The sequence below is a fragment of the Moschus berezovskii genome, chromosome X, assembly GCF_049115385.1.
Source record: "Moschus berezovskii isolate FMDL1 chromosome X, NW_MosBer_1.0, whole genome shotgun sequence".
Classification (NCBI taxonomy): domain Eukaryota; kingdom Metazoa; phylum Chordata; class Mammalia; order Artiodactyla; family Moschidae; genus Moschus; species Moschus berezovskii.
The window spans coordinates 14,867,832-14,887,887 of record NC_142488.1 but is presented as its reverse complement, the minus strand read 5'-3'; the positions used below and the strand labels follow the sequence as shown (position 1 = coordinate 14,887,887).

The following is a 20,056-nucleotide window of genomic DNA, read 5'->3' as shown; positions in this document are numbered from 1 at the left end:
CAAGAAAGCTAGGAGGGAAGCCTGTGCATATGTCATGTGTGTACCTGTTAAAGATAACTATGGTTTGCAATGGCTTCCCAGGTGATTCAGTGGGTAAAGAATCCACCTGCAATGTAGGAGACACAGGAGACGTGGGTTCGATCCCTGGGTCGGGAAGATCCCCTGGAGGAGGGCATAGCAACCCACTCCAGTATTTTTACCTGGAGAATTCCATGGACAGAGGAGCCTGGCGGGCTACAGTCCATAGGGTCGCAAAGAGTTGGACACAACTGAAGTTACTGAGCATGCACGCAGGCATGGTTTTTAAAACAGAAAAGAATAAAGTTAACATAACTTTTTCCCCATATTAATCTTGTAAAGAATTTTATTCATTTCCTAGAGCATGTATGCTTCCATTTTCCAGAGAAAGCATGCACTGTAGAAGCAATGCCTTCACCCTCTTCCTTTTTTAAGAGCAGAGATATGCCCCTAAACTGAAACATACAACTCCAACCTTATTTTTTTCCCTACTGAATTTATTAGTTACTTTTACTTGTGGTAGAATACACATTAAAATGAAATTTAACATCTTAACCTTTTTCGTTGTATAGTTCAGTAGTGTTAAGTATATTCATCCAACCATATCTTACAGATCAGATGACTAGCATACTAATGAAACAAATATACTAGTAAATGCAGTATTGAGTTTGAATACAGGCTTGTAGGCAATTAGAAACATTCCACATATTTACAAGCAAGGGCAACTCTGGATTGGATTCCTCACAGTATGTAGAATTATCTAGGGTTTACCTATCTGATGAGTTTCTTTCCTTATTATTATAGCGAAAGTCTTCTAAACCAATGTATAAATTAGGACATTTATGTTATCTCCTACCTTGCACAGAACCTCAACTAATGAAATAAAATACAGTTCAGATAGTTTTAAAGGGAAGTCAAGATAGTTTTTTCATTGTGGAAAATATTATTGTATTCTATGAATCAGGGTACATACAATGCAAAATAATACTGTAAACCATAGACTATTGTATTACTAGTCTTTTGAAAAATATTTCTGTAAAATAGATCATGAAAGCATTTTAAGTTCTAGGCACTCAAAGCATTTTCTTTAAAATGTTCTGCATATGCTTTTCTTTTCTTTTTGTTGAGATGAACATATTTGTGGTTATATTTTCCTCAGAATGCATATGCTTTCTATATGATCAAGCCTTTAAGTAGAACATCTGGCTTTCAGAAATGCAGAAGAATTTCCAGATATAAGTATACACTTGTGTTTTTAGGATTACAAAATATTTTTTCTATATTATTAATTGATAGTAAGTAATCATATCATGTGTTAGTGATGACAACTAAGAGTTGAGGCACATATACCCACTGAGAAGGCGTTATAAAAGAATACAGATTGATGTTTTAAAATCAGATATACCTAAAACACAGTCAATGTTCAACCAAGAAGTGCCAATCTGGGTCCTGTGGCTGTTTCTGAAAACCCTGCATTCTGGATGGTCAGTGACTGTGCCTTCAGTTCAGTTCAGTCACTCAGTTGTGTCCGACTCTCCATGACCCCATGAATCACAGCACGCCAGGCCTCCCTGTCCGTCACCAACTCCCGGAGTTCACTCAAACTCATGTCCACAGAGTTGGTGATGCCATCCAGCCATCTCATTCTCTGTCGTCCCCTTCTCCTCCCGCCCCCAACCCTTCCCAGCATCAGAGTCTTTTCCAGTAAGTCAACTCGTCGCATGAGGTGGCCAAAGTATTGGAGTTTCAGCTTTAGCATCAGTCCTTCCAATGAACACCCAGGACTGATCTCCTTTAGAATGGACTGGTTGGATCTCCTTGCAGTCCAAGGGACTCTCAAGAGTCTTCTCCAGCACCACAATTCAAAAGCATCAATTCTTCGGCAATCAGCTTTCTTCACAGTCCAACTCTCACATCCATACATGACCACGGGAAAAACTATAGCCTTGACTAGACGGACCTTTGTTGTCAAAGTAATGTCTCTGCTTTCTAATATACTATCAAGGTCGGTCATAACTTTCCTTCCAGTTGTTAAATCTTTTGATTCTCATCCCTACTTATAAGTCTATAGAATCGCCAATTGATAAACATAAAAAGACAGCTCAAAAATGTTGCATGTAAAAAGATGTTACAGTTACCAACAGGTTGCTATAAGAGAAACTTGTATCTCTTACTGGTACTTCACTAGCAATAAAAGTAAAAATAAACATCACTAGCAATAAAAGTAAAAATTTGTTTACTAAAGAGCTTCCCTCAAAGACTAAGGAACACTGCCATACGAAGAAAGGCTCGTTTATAGTTATTAAATACAGCCACCTCATGTGACGAGTTGACTCACTGGAAAAGACTCTGATGCTGGGAAAGGTTGGGGGCAGGAGGAGAAGGGGACGATGGAGAATGAGATGGCTGGATGGCATCACCAACTCTGTGGACATGAGTTTGAGTGAACTCCGGGAGTTGGTGATGGACAGGGAGGCCTGGCGTGCTGTGATTCATGGGGTCGCGGAGAGTCGGACATGACTGAGCGACTGAACTGAACTGAAATGCAGCCATTCAGAAGAGTCTAGTTAACAATATATTTAAAGAAGTAGTATATATTTAAGCAAGATAACTACCTAGATAATGGCATCTTAGGGAGTCACTTGGCTGGTGGGAAGCTTGGGTTTTGCTTGTATGTTTAGCACATAGTCATGACGGAAGGATGAGCGGACAGTGCGGTTCATTAGGGGCTGAAGGGGGCGGAAGTTGTCCACCATTCTTTTCTCTTTCTCCCCCTCGGAAGTGAAGAGCAGGGTTCGAAATTGCTCAAGCTAGAAATGGAAACAGGAAGCATAAATATTTTCAATAGAAAGATAGCTTTACTTCATGAATAAATTACTTTCATTTTAAACTTGTATACATTTATATAGCTAAGAGAACAGAAGGATTTATGTGCATCCGTATAAATAAAAGACCAGAAGGATTTATCCGAACAATGAATTAACACTTAGTGGTAAGATTATAGGCAACTAGGATTATTGATGACAGCTAACATTTTTTCTTACTGAATTTTCTGTGTTGAAATTTCATTTGAAAAGTTCTCACATGGGCCACTGAACCTCTGATTTATTTATTTTTCCATGTTATATCAATTCTTAAATATGAAGGATAGTAATAGACTAAATGCATAGGTCCCCAAGACCAGTCTTATGGTGGTTTCCACTACTCAAATTTTTTTTTTCTTTAAATTATGTTGTCTACTAGTTGCTATCTCTGTGACTTCCGGTTTTGATACATGGTTAGAAAAGCTTCCTCCATTTGGATGTATGAAAAGATTTTCCTAGGACTTTTATGGCAGTATTTTTAACACTTAATATATCTGGAATATAATCTTGTCTAAGGTTTAAATGGTTGATCCAACTTTTTGTCCCCAAGTGTCTGCTCAGTTGTCCCCATTGATCTTACTGAATAATCTCATCTTTTCCCCCTACTGAGCTGAGATGCAACCTTTATCATAAACTAAATTCTCATATCTACTTGGACATATTTCTGAATCTACGTATTTCATTCTATGATTGATTTCTTTGTGTACCAGCACAACACTATTTGGGCTTCCTCAGTGGTGAAGAATCTGCCTGCTGATGCAGGAGACTCCGATTCAATCCCTGGGTTGGGAAGATCCCCTGGGGGAGGAAATGGCAACCCACTCCAGTATTCTTGCCTGGGAAATTCCATGGACAGAGGAGCTTGGTGGGCTATAGTCCATGGAGTCACAAAGAATCAGACAGGACTAAGTGACTGAGCACACAACACTATTTAACTATTGAGGCTTTGTAACTTGGTTGATTTAATCATCTTTCATTTTCTCTTTCACAGTTTTCCCTGGCTATTTATTTATACTTTTTTTTTTCCACATGAGGCCAGAAGTAGCCTATTTTTTAAATCCTATTGGTATATTTATTGGGATTACATCAAGTTTATGGAGAATAAACAATTCATGGACAATAACAACTTAAGGAGAATTGACATCACAGGTATCTTCATGACGTCTTCCTGTTCAATCACATGGAAATAATTTTTTATCAGTTCAAGTCTATTGTGTCTTTCAGGAGTATTTTAAGTTTTCTTGTTAAGCTGATTCCAAGATATTTTGTATTTTTTCTTTCCATTATAAATAGCATTCTTTCTTCCATTATATCTTTTAACTGACTGTGATTTCTGCATGTCAAAGGTACTGATATCTAGAAATTAATATTGTACTCCACTAATTACTGACTTATTGTATTTTTGTAGTAGTTCCTTTTATTGTTTCTCTAATTTATTTTTTCTTTTCTTGACTAATTATACTACTTCTAGAATAAGGCTTAATTTAAAATTTAATATAGTAATATTCTTTTCCATATTAAGCATCCTACTTACTTTAGAACTGAGATCAATCTATTTTATAAAATTAGGGAAGTCTCCATACATTCATATTTTATTGAAAATTAAAAAGAAAAACATGAATGTTGAATTGTGCTAGTGCATTTTAAGAATCTATGGAAATGATTATAATTTTTATATTTAGATTCATTGATATGATAAATAATATCATTCCTAGTATTGAACCATCCTTGCATTACTGGAATAAATACTACTTCAACAGAGTATAATATATATTTCTTTTAGCACAATGCTGGATTCTGTTTCTGAAATACTATTTTAGTTTTTTGTTGTTTTTTTTTAACCACAACCTCTGTGTGATGTGTGGGATCCTAGTTCCCCAACCAGGGATCAAACCTGAGTCCCTTGCATTGCGGGGGTGGAGTCTTAACCACTGAACCACCAAGGAAGTCCCTATTGTAGCTTTTTTAAAAATATATTCTTCAGAGATATCAGTCTGTATATATTTTTTTTTTTTTTTTGGTCCTATCTTTGGTGGATGTTGGTGTCAGTTATCCTGGCTTCGTAAAAAAGGTTTTGGAACTTTTGTTCTTGTGAAAATGCTTTGTGATTAATTAAAATCCCATAAAGCAAGCATAAGCAAATACTACTGCAGTTCACTTATATTATGAATTAAATAGGATTTGTGGGTTAACATAGTAATTAACACCTATTTAGTTTCTAGGGAAAAATAAACTCCAGGGTCAAAACAACTGACTTAAAATTTCTGGACACATGCTGCTGGCTTCTGTTTTTATCCTGAGGTTCCATAGCAAAATTCCCTTAAAGATTTTAAAGAGTTTTGAGCACATCCACTTTCAGCCTTCATCTTCCCTTTAAAAGGGTCTTGTTTACATAAAGATTCATATTTACATATAAAATATACAATACATAAAACACATGTAATTGTCAAATATGAAAGTAAAAACTTATGTTTCCTAAATTTTAACTCTTCTCTCTAGTTAATTTGAAGCATTCCCTAATTCACATCCAAAGTAACACAAGATGTTAGCACATTTTAATAAAAATTTGTAAGCATTACAAGATAGTAAAAACTGATGCCAAAGTTTGAGCTCATCCTTGTTTTAAAGGCACAGACTAGAATTTCTTTACATAGAAATGTGGAAAGAACATACCTGATCATGATCAACCTCTACAGGCTGCTTCTTAATGATCCAAGTGACAGACTCAGACAATGGCGGTGTAGTCAGGGATCCCGAGTAGGTCCAGTAATCTGGGCAAGTAGGCATCAGACAGGAAGGGTCAAATGACCCAAATTCTGCAAGTGTGTCCTAGCCAAGAAAAGGAGTCACTGAGTCATTATTTCATAGTGAAAAGCACTCAGGAATCATATGATGTGGTGATGATTCTAGGGGAGTCTGAGGACCTGCAGTGATCCAGATGAGCTCCAGGTACCTTTGGTCACCTTAGGACAAAATCACACTCTTGCTTTGTTCTTACAATTAACCATGTATTTCTGACAGTCCTCAGTGGGAACAGAGCAAAAGCCATTTCTCCCTCAGTTCTAGTGAGGTTAGCGCAGGCTGGCTCCCCTGAACTCTTTGAGACGCATTAGGTAGTAGCTGGTGCATAAACATGGAGGCTTTTCATTTTCAAGAGAGACTAAAAGAATTCACCTTTCTAAAATGCAGTGCATTAGGAGGAGACAGGATCCTGGATTGAGAATGGGAGAGGGAGGAACAGGGACAGGAGAAGGAGGGCAGAAGAGTGGGAGAGAGAGAAAGGGAGAGGAAAGAGGGAGATGGAGAGGGAAGGAGTGGGAAGGAGGTGGGGGAGAGAGACAGAGGCAGGGAGGGGGAGGGAAGAGAGAGGATAGAGTTTCAGAGAGTAGCCCCATCTGGGATTCTGAATATTGAACAAATAATCTTTGGGGCACACAGAAATATCCACCCTGAAGGAAGCGGTAATTGTTCTGTAAGACTGCACAAACCAAGTTTCTATCAAACTTTGCTCCCCGCCTGTGGGAGGTTAGCTAGACTCCAGAAGGCTGCCCTGAGGGTTTGCACAAGGACTGAGAAGGAGCAGGGGTTGGGGCCGAGAAGGGGACTCGTTATGTTCCTGAGTTCTTGAGTCCCTGAGTGTTCAGTGGCGTGGCAGCCATGGTGGGCAGAGCCGTCCATGCCCACCAACAGGATCACTTCTGTCCCCTGCAGAGTGTCCCAGGGCCAGAGGCTCTCTCAACAGAAGCATTATAAATGGCAAGTTGTCTTAAGGGGTGACTTTCAAAGAGAACCTCAGTTACACTGAGGTGAGTTACATTTCCCAATTCAAAATGCCCTGTTATTGTCTCCACTCTGAGATTGAAACATAAACTATATCTCAAGTGATTTAGAGGGGAAAAAATTACCTTGTGCTTAATTGATGGCAAAATATTCACCAGTTTCTGTAGCTCTTGGTGATGCTTGCCTAGCTAAAGAAACAATGAGAAAATGCTAAAAAAAACAATAGACATACAATAGACATATCACTTTTGAAACTGCAACAGAATGTAAATTAAAATTAACCACCTGCTGATTATATAAAAACGAACCAACCATACTACTTAAGCTACATTTAAACTGGTAATTTAGAATGTTTTAAACATCACTGAATTCAATTAGACACAGAACAACTGAGCAGGCTGTTTGCTTACAGGGTCAGCGTGCCTATAGGCGAAGGTGCCCTGCTCCATTTAAGCATCATTTCTGTTATTAAAATTAAAAATTGTTCCACAAAGTAGCCACATTTCTTTTAAGTGGTCACATTTCCAGTGCTCAGTTGCCACAGGTGGCTTGTGACTACCGTACTGGACTGTGCATTTCTATACCATTTGAAATATATTCATAACAACCTTGTATTTTAAACATTATTTTTATCTCAATATTTTTAGAACTTAAAATTGCAAGGTTGTATCTTTTCATCCTAGGATACAATATATCATTTAAAGCTAGTAAGATTTTTTTTTTACCTTTAAAAATACTCCTATCACAGCCAAACCGTTTTCTTCCAGTGCTGCATCCTCAAAGTTTTCAAACTTGACTGCATTCCAGTGCACCAAGTGAAGCTGAAACACCATTAAAAGACGGTTTTACACATGATCATGTAGGATTGCTCAAAAACAGCCTTATTCACATATGACATTTACTGTGCTTCCTCACCCAAAATAAAGCCACTGAGACAAGCATATGAAAATCTGGTGCAAAATAATACATAATTAAAGAACAGGAAGAAATATATATAGGGGCAGTAATTAATACTGCTTTGGAATAGGCTTTATTTGGGGTGAAAATTTTGTATACACATATATGTGTATATATATATATCTCCAAGTGAATAACATTTCAGTGAGGGAGCAACATTTGTCCATTTCCATCCTGATTTGCATGAAACACTCATATACAAAATCCATTTGCATCTAAAGGAGAGATGTTTATGTTGAGAGAAATAGATTCTCCCTATGTGGACTAGGAGTTTAGGACAAATTTGTTCGAGGCATAACCACTTTGAGGTAACATTTAAAACTAAATTAGGTGGAAAGTTGTTAAGAAATTCTATGTATTTTGGCCCCTTTTGCTGCTGCTGCTGCTAAGTCACTTCAGTCGTGTCCGACTCTGTGTGACCCCATAGATGGAAGCCCACCAGGCTCCCCTGTCCCTGGGATTCTCTAGGCAAGAACACTGGAGTGGGTTGCCATTTCCTTCTCCAATGTGTGAAAGTGAAAGTGAAGTCGCTCAGTCGTGTCCGACCCTTAGCGACCCCATGGACTGCAGCCTACCAGGATCCTCCATCCATGGGATTTTCTAGGCAAGAGTACTGGAGTGGCTTGCCATTGCCTTCTCCGTTGGCCCCTTTTATTTCCCTACAAATCATTCCTTGTCCATCATTCATGAATCCTCACCCTGCCTCCCAAGTGACACTCTCAAGGTCATGTTTAACTTTTTCCTCTCCTTTCCTGAAGAGGACCCTGCCTCCAAGTCATTTTGCTTTAATTTCAAAAGTGCTTGTTAAGTCGTACTCTTTTCTTGTGTTTCTATTGCCACCACTTTCCTTTAGGCTTCCACCATCTCTCACTTGGGTTAATTTGACCTGGTGGCCCTGCACTGTTGCCTGTGTTATTAACTTAGGCTATCGTGTGAGCCTAGCTTAGAATTCTAGAAGAATTCTGTTTCAGGACCTTAAGGTTGATTTCTGTCATATTATTTGAAATGAGGGCAGTTATCATTTTTACATGTTTAAACTGGGAATCATCAAATATGCCCCTGAGAGAGTTAGCATTTATAGGAATTACCTGATTCTTCCTGATAATTCCTTAGAACTGGAAACTCAGAACTATTCCATCTGCTCCACTGTTGTCACTGTTCCCAAACTTCTCAACTTACCTCTGCCGGGTAACATTTGCTGTCCACGGTATGCTCAGAGCCCCAGGCATCAATGGCCCCCCAGTGAAAATGGAACTGCTTTAATCGGTAGTTGTGTTCCAAGGGTCCTCCCTCGATCACTGAAATGGCACATCCAACAATTCAGGGGATTTGATGTTTTTGATGTCATGGAGAAATGCAGGGGAAAACTAGACTCTGTGGGTGGACCTTCTCATGAATTGTCTTACATGGAGCACACTGTATTATGTACCAGTGTTTATAAACTTGATTTCCATGCAGTTAATACATGTGTAAGGGCAAGACCTGCGCTCGGAATGACACCAGGATTTAACTATACTCCAAACTGCACACAGTCGTTAAAGGCCAATTCTTGCCTTAGTTTTATGGTCTATATTTACTATGCCCAGTGTTTTTTATGCACAATAAAATGCAAATTTCTCTCAGCATATTTATCTAACACAGTCTTATAAAACTGAAATACGAGTACAAAAGATACTTTCTTTTTTATGTACCAACACTTTGCTTTTCAGTTTTTGAAGATGACAGTGATTCTTTTCCTTACATTGAAATGGAAAAGGAAATCTGCAAGTCAAAAACTATCACCTATCTCCCTTTGGACAGAGTGAACAATGTGAGTCATCCACATACTTTACTTTCTGGAACTACTGAAATCAGTACGTTATAGGGGAAATGTTCAGGTATGAGTTTTAAAAGTCATCCTTCCTCAGGCTTTGGGTTGTGCAATTTTTTTTTTTGCTTGACTTTGCTGAAGCTGTTAGTTCCTCATTTCTGGCATCTGAGCAGACCCTGGCAATGTCTGTTCATGGTTAAACCATACAACAACAGGAAAACCAAACCTTCCATCTCATCCGTATTAATTATTTTAGAGTTTATTGCCTCATTAGTTGAATTTTATGTATGCAAATGATTGAGTACAGTCATCCAGAGGTCCAAATACACTGGCTATGTAATGGCCTACTGTTTATCTTACTGGCTTTCATAAATGTTTTACATAATTTCCTTTTTTGAAAAATGAAAGAGTTTAAAAAAAAAAAAGGAGTTTTGTAAGGGTGAGCAAAGACACCAATGACTACTTTTCTTTGAGGGCTAGGGGAAGTGCAGAGAATAATACCACATGATTCACTAAATTAATAAGAGGATGATATTAAAGTGTAGTGAAATAGACATAAAACTGTCTTCTAAAAAATTCTTATTTTTCTATGCCAGCTCCATATTGTGAGCATGAGTTTGGCAAATGTTCAGGCTAATCTGTTGGGTGAAATTGAAGTTCTGCCCGGCCACATGTGGAATCTTCCCAGACCGGGGATTGAACCCATGTACTCTGCACTGGCAGGCAGATTCTTAATGACTGGACCACCAGGGAAGTTCTAAGATATACTTTTAACTTTATTCATTAACACTTTCATGGATGCATTTCACTTTCATGAGAGAATATCAAAGTTTCTCAATCTTAGCTCTATTGATTTTTTTTTGCAGTAAAGAATGATTTAGGCCTAATAAAAATCAAATATAATTACTGTATCAGTATTGGTAATAGAAAGAAACAAATGCACTCTATTGAGTGCATCTATTGATATTTGAAGCTGGATAACGCTTCATACGGAGAAGGCAATGGCAAGCCACTCCAGTACTATTGCCTAGAAAATCCCATGGATGGAGGAGCCTGGTAGGCTGTAGTCCATGGGGTCGCTAAGGGTCGGACACGACTGAGCGACTTCACTTTCACTTTCACACATTGGAGAAGGAAATGGCAACCCACTCCAGTGTTCTTGCCTGGAGAATCCCGGGGACGGGGGAGCCTGGTGGGCTTACGTCTGTGGGGTCACACAGAGTCGGACACGACTGAAGTGACTTAGCAGCAGCAGCAGCAGCAACGCTTCATAAATGCTGGTGATTGTGGCCTCAACCCACGAGATGCCAATAGCACACTCCTTCCAATGTGACAACCAAAATGCCTATAGATGTTGCCGTATCCCTAGTCCCTGGGGAGGGAGGGGTAGCAAAACTGCCAGTGGCTGAGAACCACTCCTTAAGATGGATCATGTGCTTAGTTGCTCAGTCATGTTTGACTCTGTGACCCCACAGACTGCAGCCTGCCAGGGTCCTCTCTCCATGGGATCCTCCAGCCAGGAAGACTGGAGTGGGTAGACATTTCCTCCCCCAGGGGATCTTCCCAACCCAAGGATCAAACCTGTGTCTCCTTCATTGCAGGCAGATTCTTTACCTGCTGAGCCATGGATCAATCCTTGCTTAAGATACATTATTTCAAGTAACAATTATTTCAGACAAATTAAGATTATTTGATACTATCAAATTCAGTTTGAAAAAAGAATCCTGCGTAGAATTAACCACATGGTTTTCAATAGACACTAAAAGTTTCAGGTAAACTTTAAAGTTATTAGATTAGTTTATATCCGGGTAGGCTGAAAAAAAGATTTAAAAGCAACATTATATTTGATTTTTAAAATCTCTTTTAAATTGTGCTTTACAGTAGGTAATATTAACAAAATTAACAGAACATGAGTTTCCATTTTTCTTACATACCATTGGCCTCTTAACTAGTTTAGACTGTAGCCTCATGCACACATGAATATGCTTTTTGCCCCATTTCAATGGTATTGCAGTCTCATCAGTTAGATCTATGTAAATAGTATTACAGTCTAAATAAAAGTGTCTTGTAAAGTCAGCAAGCGGAGAAAATTTGTACATATGCAATACACATATGCAAAAGAAATTTCTAGCAAGGGTTTAATTTCAAAGCCTATCTTTTTATCACTTAAAAATTCTCTCTATAGAGATATTTGTTCACTAAAGAAAAATACTACTGATACTAGAGGAAAACTTTCATAAAAAAGAGAAGGGGCTTCTTCCATACATTATGAAAGTAAGCCCATGAGTCCCAAACCACTGTAACCAAGAGACTTCCCGGGGCTGTGCGATGTGGCCTGTGCTGACATGAAGCTGTCCCTTTAACTCCAGATGAGACCACAGGTCTGGCTCTCACCTGATTTATCTGCAGAATCTTCAAATTCCACGAGGAACGAGTACCCGTTATTCCAGACATGAAGGCAGGTGGTCGGGTCATAAGAGATGGTGAGCGGCTGTAAGCCAGGATCGTAGACACTGTCCCTCCACCGGATGTTGATGGGCGACTGGCGCTCCCCCGCCGGGGCCAGGTCCACTTTCTCCCAGAGGGGGTGCACTAGGAGAAAGCACATCAGGGCTGTCATCGAGAGGCCCACTAGCTGGAATCCTCACTGCGGGGATCATATGGGCCTGCATAGGTGTGTCCTCTGAGTTCACCTCTTATGGGAGCCAGCTGTGAGGATTAGGCAGACATCCTGCAAAGCCTGGCCAGACGTTAGCATTGCTAAGGTCCCTGGAGTTCTCTCTGTCACATGCGTAGCTATGACACTGTAAGTTCAGGGGTACATGCACACTCTGTCTCACACGGCATCACCGGTGCTGATTTTTCTACCAGAATCAAACGCCAGGTCTTTGTGGCAAGTCCCTGATAAATCTCAGCAAATTTCTTATAACAAAGAGAGCTATGCACACGTGATGGACAGACTTCACGTGTATAATTCGGGTTGTCCAGGTGTCTGCCCTTTAGAAGCAGCATGGATGGGCAGAACCAAGACCAACAGGAAAACCAGACAAAATATGAATCGAGATAAATCATGAGCAGTGCCCCTCTGTCCCTCATCCCACTGCTGAGAACGAGCCTGAGGATTTGAGAAAGTGACAAGGCAGCTGCTGCCCAGTCAAACCCCTCTGTGCATGGCAAGGTCATTGGTACTCCACTTGTCAGAAGAAAAACAAGCTTGCCTCTGGTTTCCTCTTACACGGGAGATGGCTCTCTTCCTGACATAGCTGCCCCAAGCGGATCCTACAAGTGGCCCGCAGTATAGACACAGAGCGGGCCAAGGCAGTTTCTAGACCAGTGGTTCTCACGGGAGGGGGCCATTGGCAATGTCTGGAGACACTTTGGGTTGTCCAGCTGGAGGAGGGTGCTACTGACATCTAGTGGGTAGAGGCCAGAGATGCAGCTAAACATCCTACACGGTAGCAGGACTGGCTTTCACAAGAATTCAGTTCAGTTCAGTCACTCAGTATTCAGTTCAGTTCAGTCACTCAGTCGTGTCCGACTCTTTGCGACCCCATGAGTCGCAGCACGCCAGGCCTCCCTGTCCGTCACCAACTCCCGGAGTTCACCCAAACTCATGTCCATCGAGTTGGTGATGCCATCCAGCCATCTCATTCTCTGTCGTCCCCTTCTCCTGCCCCCAATCCCTCTCAGCATCAGTCTTTTCCAGTAAGTCAACTCGTCGCATGAGGTGGCCAAAGTATTGGAGTTTCAGCTTCAGCGTCAGTCCTTCCAATGAACACCCAGGACTAATCTCCTTTAGAATGGACTGGCTGGATCTCCTTGCAGTCCAAGGGCCTCTCAAGAGTCTTCTCCAACACCACAGTTCAAAAGCATCAATTCTTCGGCACTCAGCTTTCTTCACAGTCCAACTCTCACATCCATACATGACCACTGGAAAAACCATAGCCTTGACTAGACGGACCGTGGTTGGCAAAGTAATGTCTCTGTTTTTAATATGCTATCTAGGTTGGTCATAATTTTCCTTCCAAGGAGTAAGCGTCTTTCAATTTCATGGCTGCAGTCAGCATCCGCAGTGAATTTGGAGCCCCCAAAAAATAAAGTCTGACACTGTTTCCACTGTTTCCCCATCTATTTCCCATGAGTTGATGGGACCGGATGCCATGATCTTAGTTTTCTGAATGTTGAGCTTCAAGCCAACTTTTTCACTCTCCTCTTTCACTTTCATCAAGAGGCTTTTTAGTTCCTCTTCACTTTCTGCCGTAAGGGTGGTGTCATGTGCCTATCTGAGGTTACTGATATTTCTCCCGGCAATCTTGATTCCAGCTTGTGCTTCTTCCAGCCAAGCATTCCTCATGATGTACTCTGCATAGAAGGTAAATAATCACTGTTTAAAAAAAAACAAAAGGTGACTTCCCAAATAGGAGGGCCGGGTTCCATCCCGGGTCGTGAAAATTGTCCACTTCATTTGCTCAGTTGTGTCCAACCGGCTTTCTTATCCATCACTAACTCCTGGGGCATGCTCAAACTCATGTCCACCGAGTCAGTGATGCTATCTAAGCGTTTTACCCAATGTCGTCCCTTTCTCCCCCTGTCTTGGATCTTTCCCGGAAGCAGGAAAATCTCCTGGAAAACCCATTCACAATTATGAGACCCTTACTGACCAAAGACCGATCAATCTTACTGACCAATCAACCTGACCTGCCCCCTGAGAAATCTCTATGCAGGTCAAGAAGCAATGGTTAGAATGGAACATGGAACAACAGACTGGTTCCGAATCGGGACAGGAAAACATCAAGGCTGCATACTGTCACCCTGCTATTTTAACTTATATGCAGAGTGCATCATGCAAAATGCCATGCTGGTTGAAGCACAGGCGGCAATCAAGATTACCAGGAGAAACATCAATAACCTCAGATATGCAGATGACACCACCCTTATGGCAGAAAGAGAAGAACTGAAGAGCCTCTTGATGAAAGTGAAAGAGGAGAGCCAAAAATTTGGCTTAAAACTCAACACTTGGCTACCTACTTTGGCCACCTGATGAGAAAAACTGACTCAGTGGAGAAGACCCTGATGCTGGGAAAGAGTGAAGGCTTGAGGAGAAGGGGACAGCAGAGAAGGAGATAGCTAGATGGCATCACCGACTGGATGGACATGAGTTTGAGTGAACTCCAGGAGTTGGTGATGGACGAGGGGGGTGCTGGCGTGCTGTGATTCATGGGGTCATGAAGAGTCAGACACGACTGAGCAACTGAACTGAACCATAGGAAGCTTCAGGAGTCTAAAAGAACCAGCCGAATTCAGTTATTTTCCAAGTTCTATTTTTCGACACAACATTATTGGTCTTGTTTAGTCTCACAAGACCTCCAAAAATTAGCAGGTAAAAATTTTTTGCTTGGTTCTGGTTGACTTAGTCTGCACGGTAATGCCGGAGACTAAGATCAAGCAGAAGCAAGCTGAGGAGCATGGATACCGTGCGTGGGCACGGACCATTGAGACGAAGCGCACTCCTAATTCACTGAGGATGAGACAAAAAAAACACAGTAAGCACGGTGAAAAGGTTGTGGCAGATCTTTTCACGTTAGTGGACGAAGGCTCATTCTTCGAGATGCTATGTTTAAAGGAAATCTACCATAAATTCCAATAATACGTTGAACACACTGCGCGCAGTGCATGCTGGTTATGCAAATGAACGCTGAGTCCCCGCCCCCGAGATTCTCACCTCTCCCCGCAACGGCTCCCGCGAAGCCCGCTTCCAGTCCATTGTCCCCAGGACCCTGGCTCCATGTTTTCTCCTCCTGGACACTCTGGGTCGGATTTCTTTTGAATAAGGCTTTTCTTGACAGCTTAAGATAATAATATACAGGCGATGCATTTGACACACAGAAAGCCTCACGGGAGCCGGTGCGGGGAGAGGCGAGAATCTCGGGGGTGGGGACTCAGCGTTCATTTGCATAACCAGCATGCACTGCACGCAGTGTGTTATTTGAATTTATTGTAGATTTCCTTTAAACATAGTATTTCGAAGAATGAGCCTTCGTCCACTAACGTGAAAAGATCTGCCACAACCCTTTCACTGTGTCTTACTGTTTTTTTCTGTCTCATCCTCAGTGCATTAGGAGTGTGCTTCCTCTCAATGGTCCGTGCCCACCCACGGCCGGGTATCCATGCTCTCCAGCTTGCTTCTGCTTGATCTTAGTCTCCGGCATTACCGTGCAGACTAAGTCAACCAGAACCAAGCAAAAAACCTTTACCCGCTAATTTTTGGAGGTCTTGTGAGGCTAAACAAGACCAATAATGTTGTGTCGAAAAATAGAACTTGGAAAATAACTGAATTCGGCTAGTTCTTTTAGACTCCTGAAGCTTCCTATGGTTCAGTTCAGTTGCTCAGTCATGTCTGACTCTTTATGACCGCGTGAATCACAGCATGCCAGCCCCCGCTTGTCCATCACCAACGCCTGGAGTTCACTCAAACTCATGTCCATCCAGTCGGTGATGCCATCCAGCTATCTCCTTCTCTGCTGTCCCCTTCTCCTCAAGCCTTCACTCTTTCCCAGCATCAGGGTCTTCTCCACTGAGTCAGTTTTTCTCATCAGGTGGCCAAAGTAGGTAGCCAAGTGTTGAGTTTTAAGCCAAATTTTTGGCTCTCCTCTTTCACTTTCATCAAGAGGCTCTTCAGTTCTTCTCTTTCTGCCATAAGGGTGGTGTTATCTGCATATCTGAGGTTATTGATGTTTCTCCTGGTAATCTTGATTGCCGCCTGTGCTTCAACCAGCATGGCATTTTGCATGATGCACTCTGCATATAAGTTAAAATAGCAGGGTGACAGTATGCAGCCTTGATGTTTTCCTGTCCCGATTCGGAACCAGTCTGTTGTTCCATGTTCCGTTGTAACCATTGCTTCTTGACCTGCATAGAGATTTCTCAGGGGGCAGGTCAGGTTGATTGGACAGTAAGGTTGATCGGTCTTTGGTCAGTAAGGGTCTCATAATCGTGAATGGGTTTTCCAGGAGATTTTTCTGGTTCCGGGAAAGATCCAAGACGGGGAGAAAGGGACGACATTGGGTAAAACGCTTAGATAGCATCACTGACTCGGTGGACATGAGTTTGAGCATGCCCCAGGAGTTAGTGATGGATAAGAAAGCCGGTTGGACACAACTGAGCAAATGAAGTGGACAATTTTCACGACCCGGGATGGAACCCGGCCCTCCTATTTGGGAAGTCACCTTTTGTTTTTTTTTAAACAGTGATTATTTACCTTCTATGCAGAGTACATCATGAGGAATGCTTGGCTGGAAGAAGCACAAGCTGGAATCAAGATTGCCGGGAGAAATATCAATAACCTCAGATAGACACATGACACCACCCTTACGGCAGAAAGTGAAGAGGAACTACAAAGCCTCTTGATAAAAGTGAAAGAGAAGAGTGAAAAAGTTGGCTTGAAGCTCAACATTCAGAAAACTAAGATCATGGCATCCGGTCCCATCAACTCATGGGAAATAGATGGGGAAACAGTGGAAACAGTGTCAGACTTTATTTTTGGGGGTTCCAAAATCACTGCAGATGCTGACTGCAGCCATGAAATTGAAAGACGCTTACTCCTTGGAAGGAAAGTTATGACCAACCTAGATAGCATATTAAAAAGCAGAGACATTACTTTGCCAACCAAGGTCCGTCTAGTCAAGGCTATGGTTTTTCCAGTGGTCATGTATGGATATTGAGAGTTGGACTATAAAGAAGGCTGAGCCCCAAGGAATTGATGCTTTTGAACTGTGGTGTTGGAGAAGACTCTTGAGAGTCCCTTGGACTGCAAGGAGATCCAACCAGTCCATTCTAAAGGAGATCAGTCCAGGGTGTTCATTGGAAGGACTGATGCTGAAGCTGAAACTCCAATACTTTGGCCACCTCATGCGACGAGTTGACTCACTGGAAAAGACTCTGATGCTGGGAGGGATTGGGGGCAGGAGTAGAAGGGGATGACGAGAAGGAGATGGCTGGATGGCATCACCGACTGGATGGACATGAGTTTGAGTGAACTCCAGGAGTTGGTGATGGACGAGGGGGGGCTAGCATGCTGTGATTCATGGGGTCATAAAGAGTCAGACACGACTGAGCAACTGAACTGAACCATAGGAAGCTTCAGGAGTCTAAAAGAACCAGCCGAATTCAGTTATTTTCCAAGTTCTATTTTTCGACACAACATTATTGGTCTTGCTTAGTCTCACAAGACCTCCAAAAATTAGCAGGTAAAAATTTTTTGCTTGGTTCTGGTTGACTTAGTCTGCACGGTAATGCCGGAGACTAAGATCAAGCAGAAGCAAGCTGAGGAGCATGGATACCGTGCGTGGGCACTGACCATTGAGACGAAGCGCACTCCTAATACACTGAGGATGAGACAAAAAAAACACAGTAAGCACGGTGAAAAGGTTGTGGCAGATCTTTTCACGTTAGTGGACGAAGGCTCATTCTTCCAAATACTATGTTTAAAGGAAATCTACGATAAATTCCAATAATACGTTGAACACACTGCGCGCAGTGCATGCTGGTTATGCAAATGAACGCTGAGTCCCCGCCCCCGAGATTCTCACCTCTCCCCGCAACGGCTGCCGCGAAGCCCGCTTCCAGTCCATTGTCCCCAGGACCCTGGCTCCATGTTTTCTCCTCCTCGACACTCTGGGTCAGATTTCTTTTGAATAAGGCTTTTCTTCACGGCTTAAGATAATAATATACAGGCGATGCATTTGACACACAGAAAGCTTCACGGGAGCCGGTGCGGGGAGAGGCGAGAATCTCGGGGGCGGGGACTAAGCGTTCATTTGCATAACCAGCATGCACTGCGCGCAGTGTGTTCAACGTATTATTGGAATTTATCGTAGATTTCCTTTAAACATAGTATTTGGAAGAATGAGCCTTCGTCCACTAACATGAGGAGATCTGCCACAACCCTTTCACCGTGCCTTACTGTTTGTTTTTTTTTTGGCCTCATCCTCAGTGTATTAGGAGTGCGCTTCCTCTCAATAGTCCGTGCCCATGCACAGCCTGGTATCCATGCTCCTCAGCTTGCTTCTGCTTGATCTTAAGTCTCCGGCATTACCGTGCAGACTAAGTCATCCAGAACCAAGCAAAAAAACTTTACCCGCTAATTTTTGGAGGTCTCGTGAGACTAAACAAGACCAATAATGTGTAGAAAAATAGGACTTGGAAAATAACTGAATTCGGCTGGTTCTTTTAGACTCCTGAAGCTTCCTATGGTTCAGTTCAGTTGCTCAGTCGTGTCTGATTATTTGTGACCCCATGAATCACAGCACGCCAGCCCCCCTTGTCCATCACCAACTCCTGGAGTTCACTCAAACTCATGTCCATCGAGTCGGTGATGCCATCCAGCCATCTCCTTCTCTGTCAGATCCCCTTCTACTCCCACCCCCAATCCCTCCCAGCATCAGACTCTTTTCCAGTGAGTCATCTCTTTGCATGAGGTGGCCAAAGTATTGGAGTTTCAGCTTCAGCATCAGTCCTTCCAATGAACACCCTGGACTGATCTCCTTTAGAATGGACTGGTTGGATCTCCTTGCAGTCCAAGGGACTCTCAAGAGTCTTCTCCAGCACCACAGTTCAAAATTATGTGGCCCCAAATATCAGTAATGCCAAAGTTGAGAAATCTTGGTCTAGAGCCAAAAGCAATAGGCAAACTCAAGGTATTCCCTTTTTTCTGCTCAGCTTTTCACATACTGCAGATCATCTCTTCTCTAGAGAGGTTTGAACCCAACATTTTGGGTTCTTTCCCTCGGTATAAAATAACTTCTGAAGAACAAGAACTTACTTGAGAGAAGGAGAACTTTCTGCTTCAGAAATCTAGAGTGAAAAATGGGGGAAACTGGCACCATGTAATCATATTATTATTGGAGTGGAATGCAGATTCCTTACAGGCAGGAGCCATGTCGTCCTCCCCCTTTATTGGGCCCTGTAGCTCCTAATTTGTTATTTAATCTGAGCATGGATTATCCAAATGCTATTGTTGGGTTAAAAAGTTGTATTTGGTTAGTTTTTAGTTTGGTATTTTAAAGCTTCCAGAAACCCCCAGAACAGTCCTGATTCAGTCTTAAAGCTGACCGCCAGCAGAGACCTGAGATGCCCAGAGGGAGGCTGAGGCTTTGAGCATTCACACCCTTCAAAACCAGTTGGTGAGGGTCTGTTTCCCATGGAGACTAGGGAAGACAGGAATGATGAGCAGATGCCTAAGACGAGGCCCTGTTTCACCTTTAATCGGCCCCCACTTTGTTCAGGAAATGCCTAGAATCTACTCCCTCACCCACACAAACAGCAGCCTGAGGAAACCAGGCCTGTTCCTTCAGTGGCTCTTTTATGGTCATAACACTCCTATCAGTTCACAGGTTTAGCTTCCAGGCTTTCCCCACTCACCTCCTCCTTTTGGGAACCCTCCCCCCCGCCCTTTCCCCCCATCAGGGAGCCCTTGGTCACTGTCCCCTTAGAGAAGCCAGCTTTTGCCCAGGGCTTGTTTTGTCAATGATAAAGTCACATTTTTGTTCTCTTCTCTCATCTTCCTCCATTCTAACAAAGTACAGATTAAAATGATTTCTTGATGGTTGCTCAGACTTTGCCTCAAAGC

The 20,056-nt window shown here is 42.1% G+C and overlaps 1 protein-coding gene across 2 annotated transcripts in view; it reads right to left on the bottom strand.

Moving 5' to 3' along the window:
* LOC129534866 (carbonic anhydrase 5B, mitochondrial) overlaps positions 1 to 20,056 on the bottom strand; it is a 39,375-nt gene that overhangs the window by 1,323 nt on the left and 17,996 nt on the right. The window contains exons 3-8 of one of the 2 annotated variants that reach the window (XM_055393379.2): positions 11,824 to 12,021; positions 8,799 to 8,917; positions 7,388 to 7,483; positions 6,788 to 6,850; positions 5,556 to 5,711; positions 2,634 to 2,828 (exon numbers count right to left, since the gene is read on the bottom strand). In XM_055393379.2, the coding sequence (XP_055249354.1) occupies positions 2,649 to 2,828; positions 5,556 to 5,711; positions 6,788 to 6,850; positions 7,388 to 7,483; positions 8,799 to 8,917; positions 11,824 to 12,021 (812 nt within the window). In that variant the 3' untranslated portion in view covers positions 2,634 to 2,648. Of the gene's footprint in view, positions 1 to 2,580; positions 2,829 to 5,555; positions 5,712 to 6,787; positions 6,851 to 7,387; positions 7,484 to 8,798; positions 8,918 to 11,823; positions 12,022 to 20,056 lie in introns of those variants that run through there. The other variant, XM_055393378.2, reaches the window with a different exon arrangement.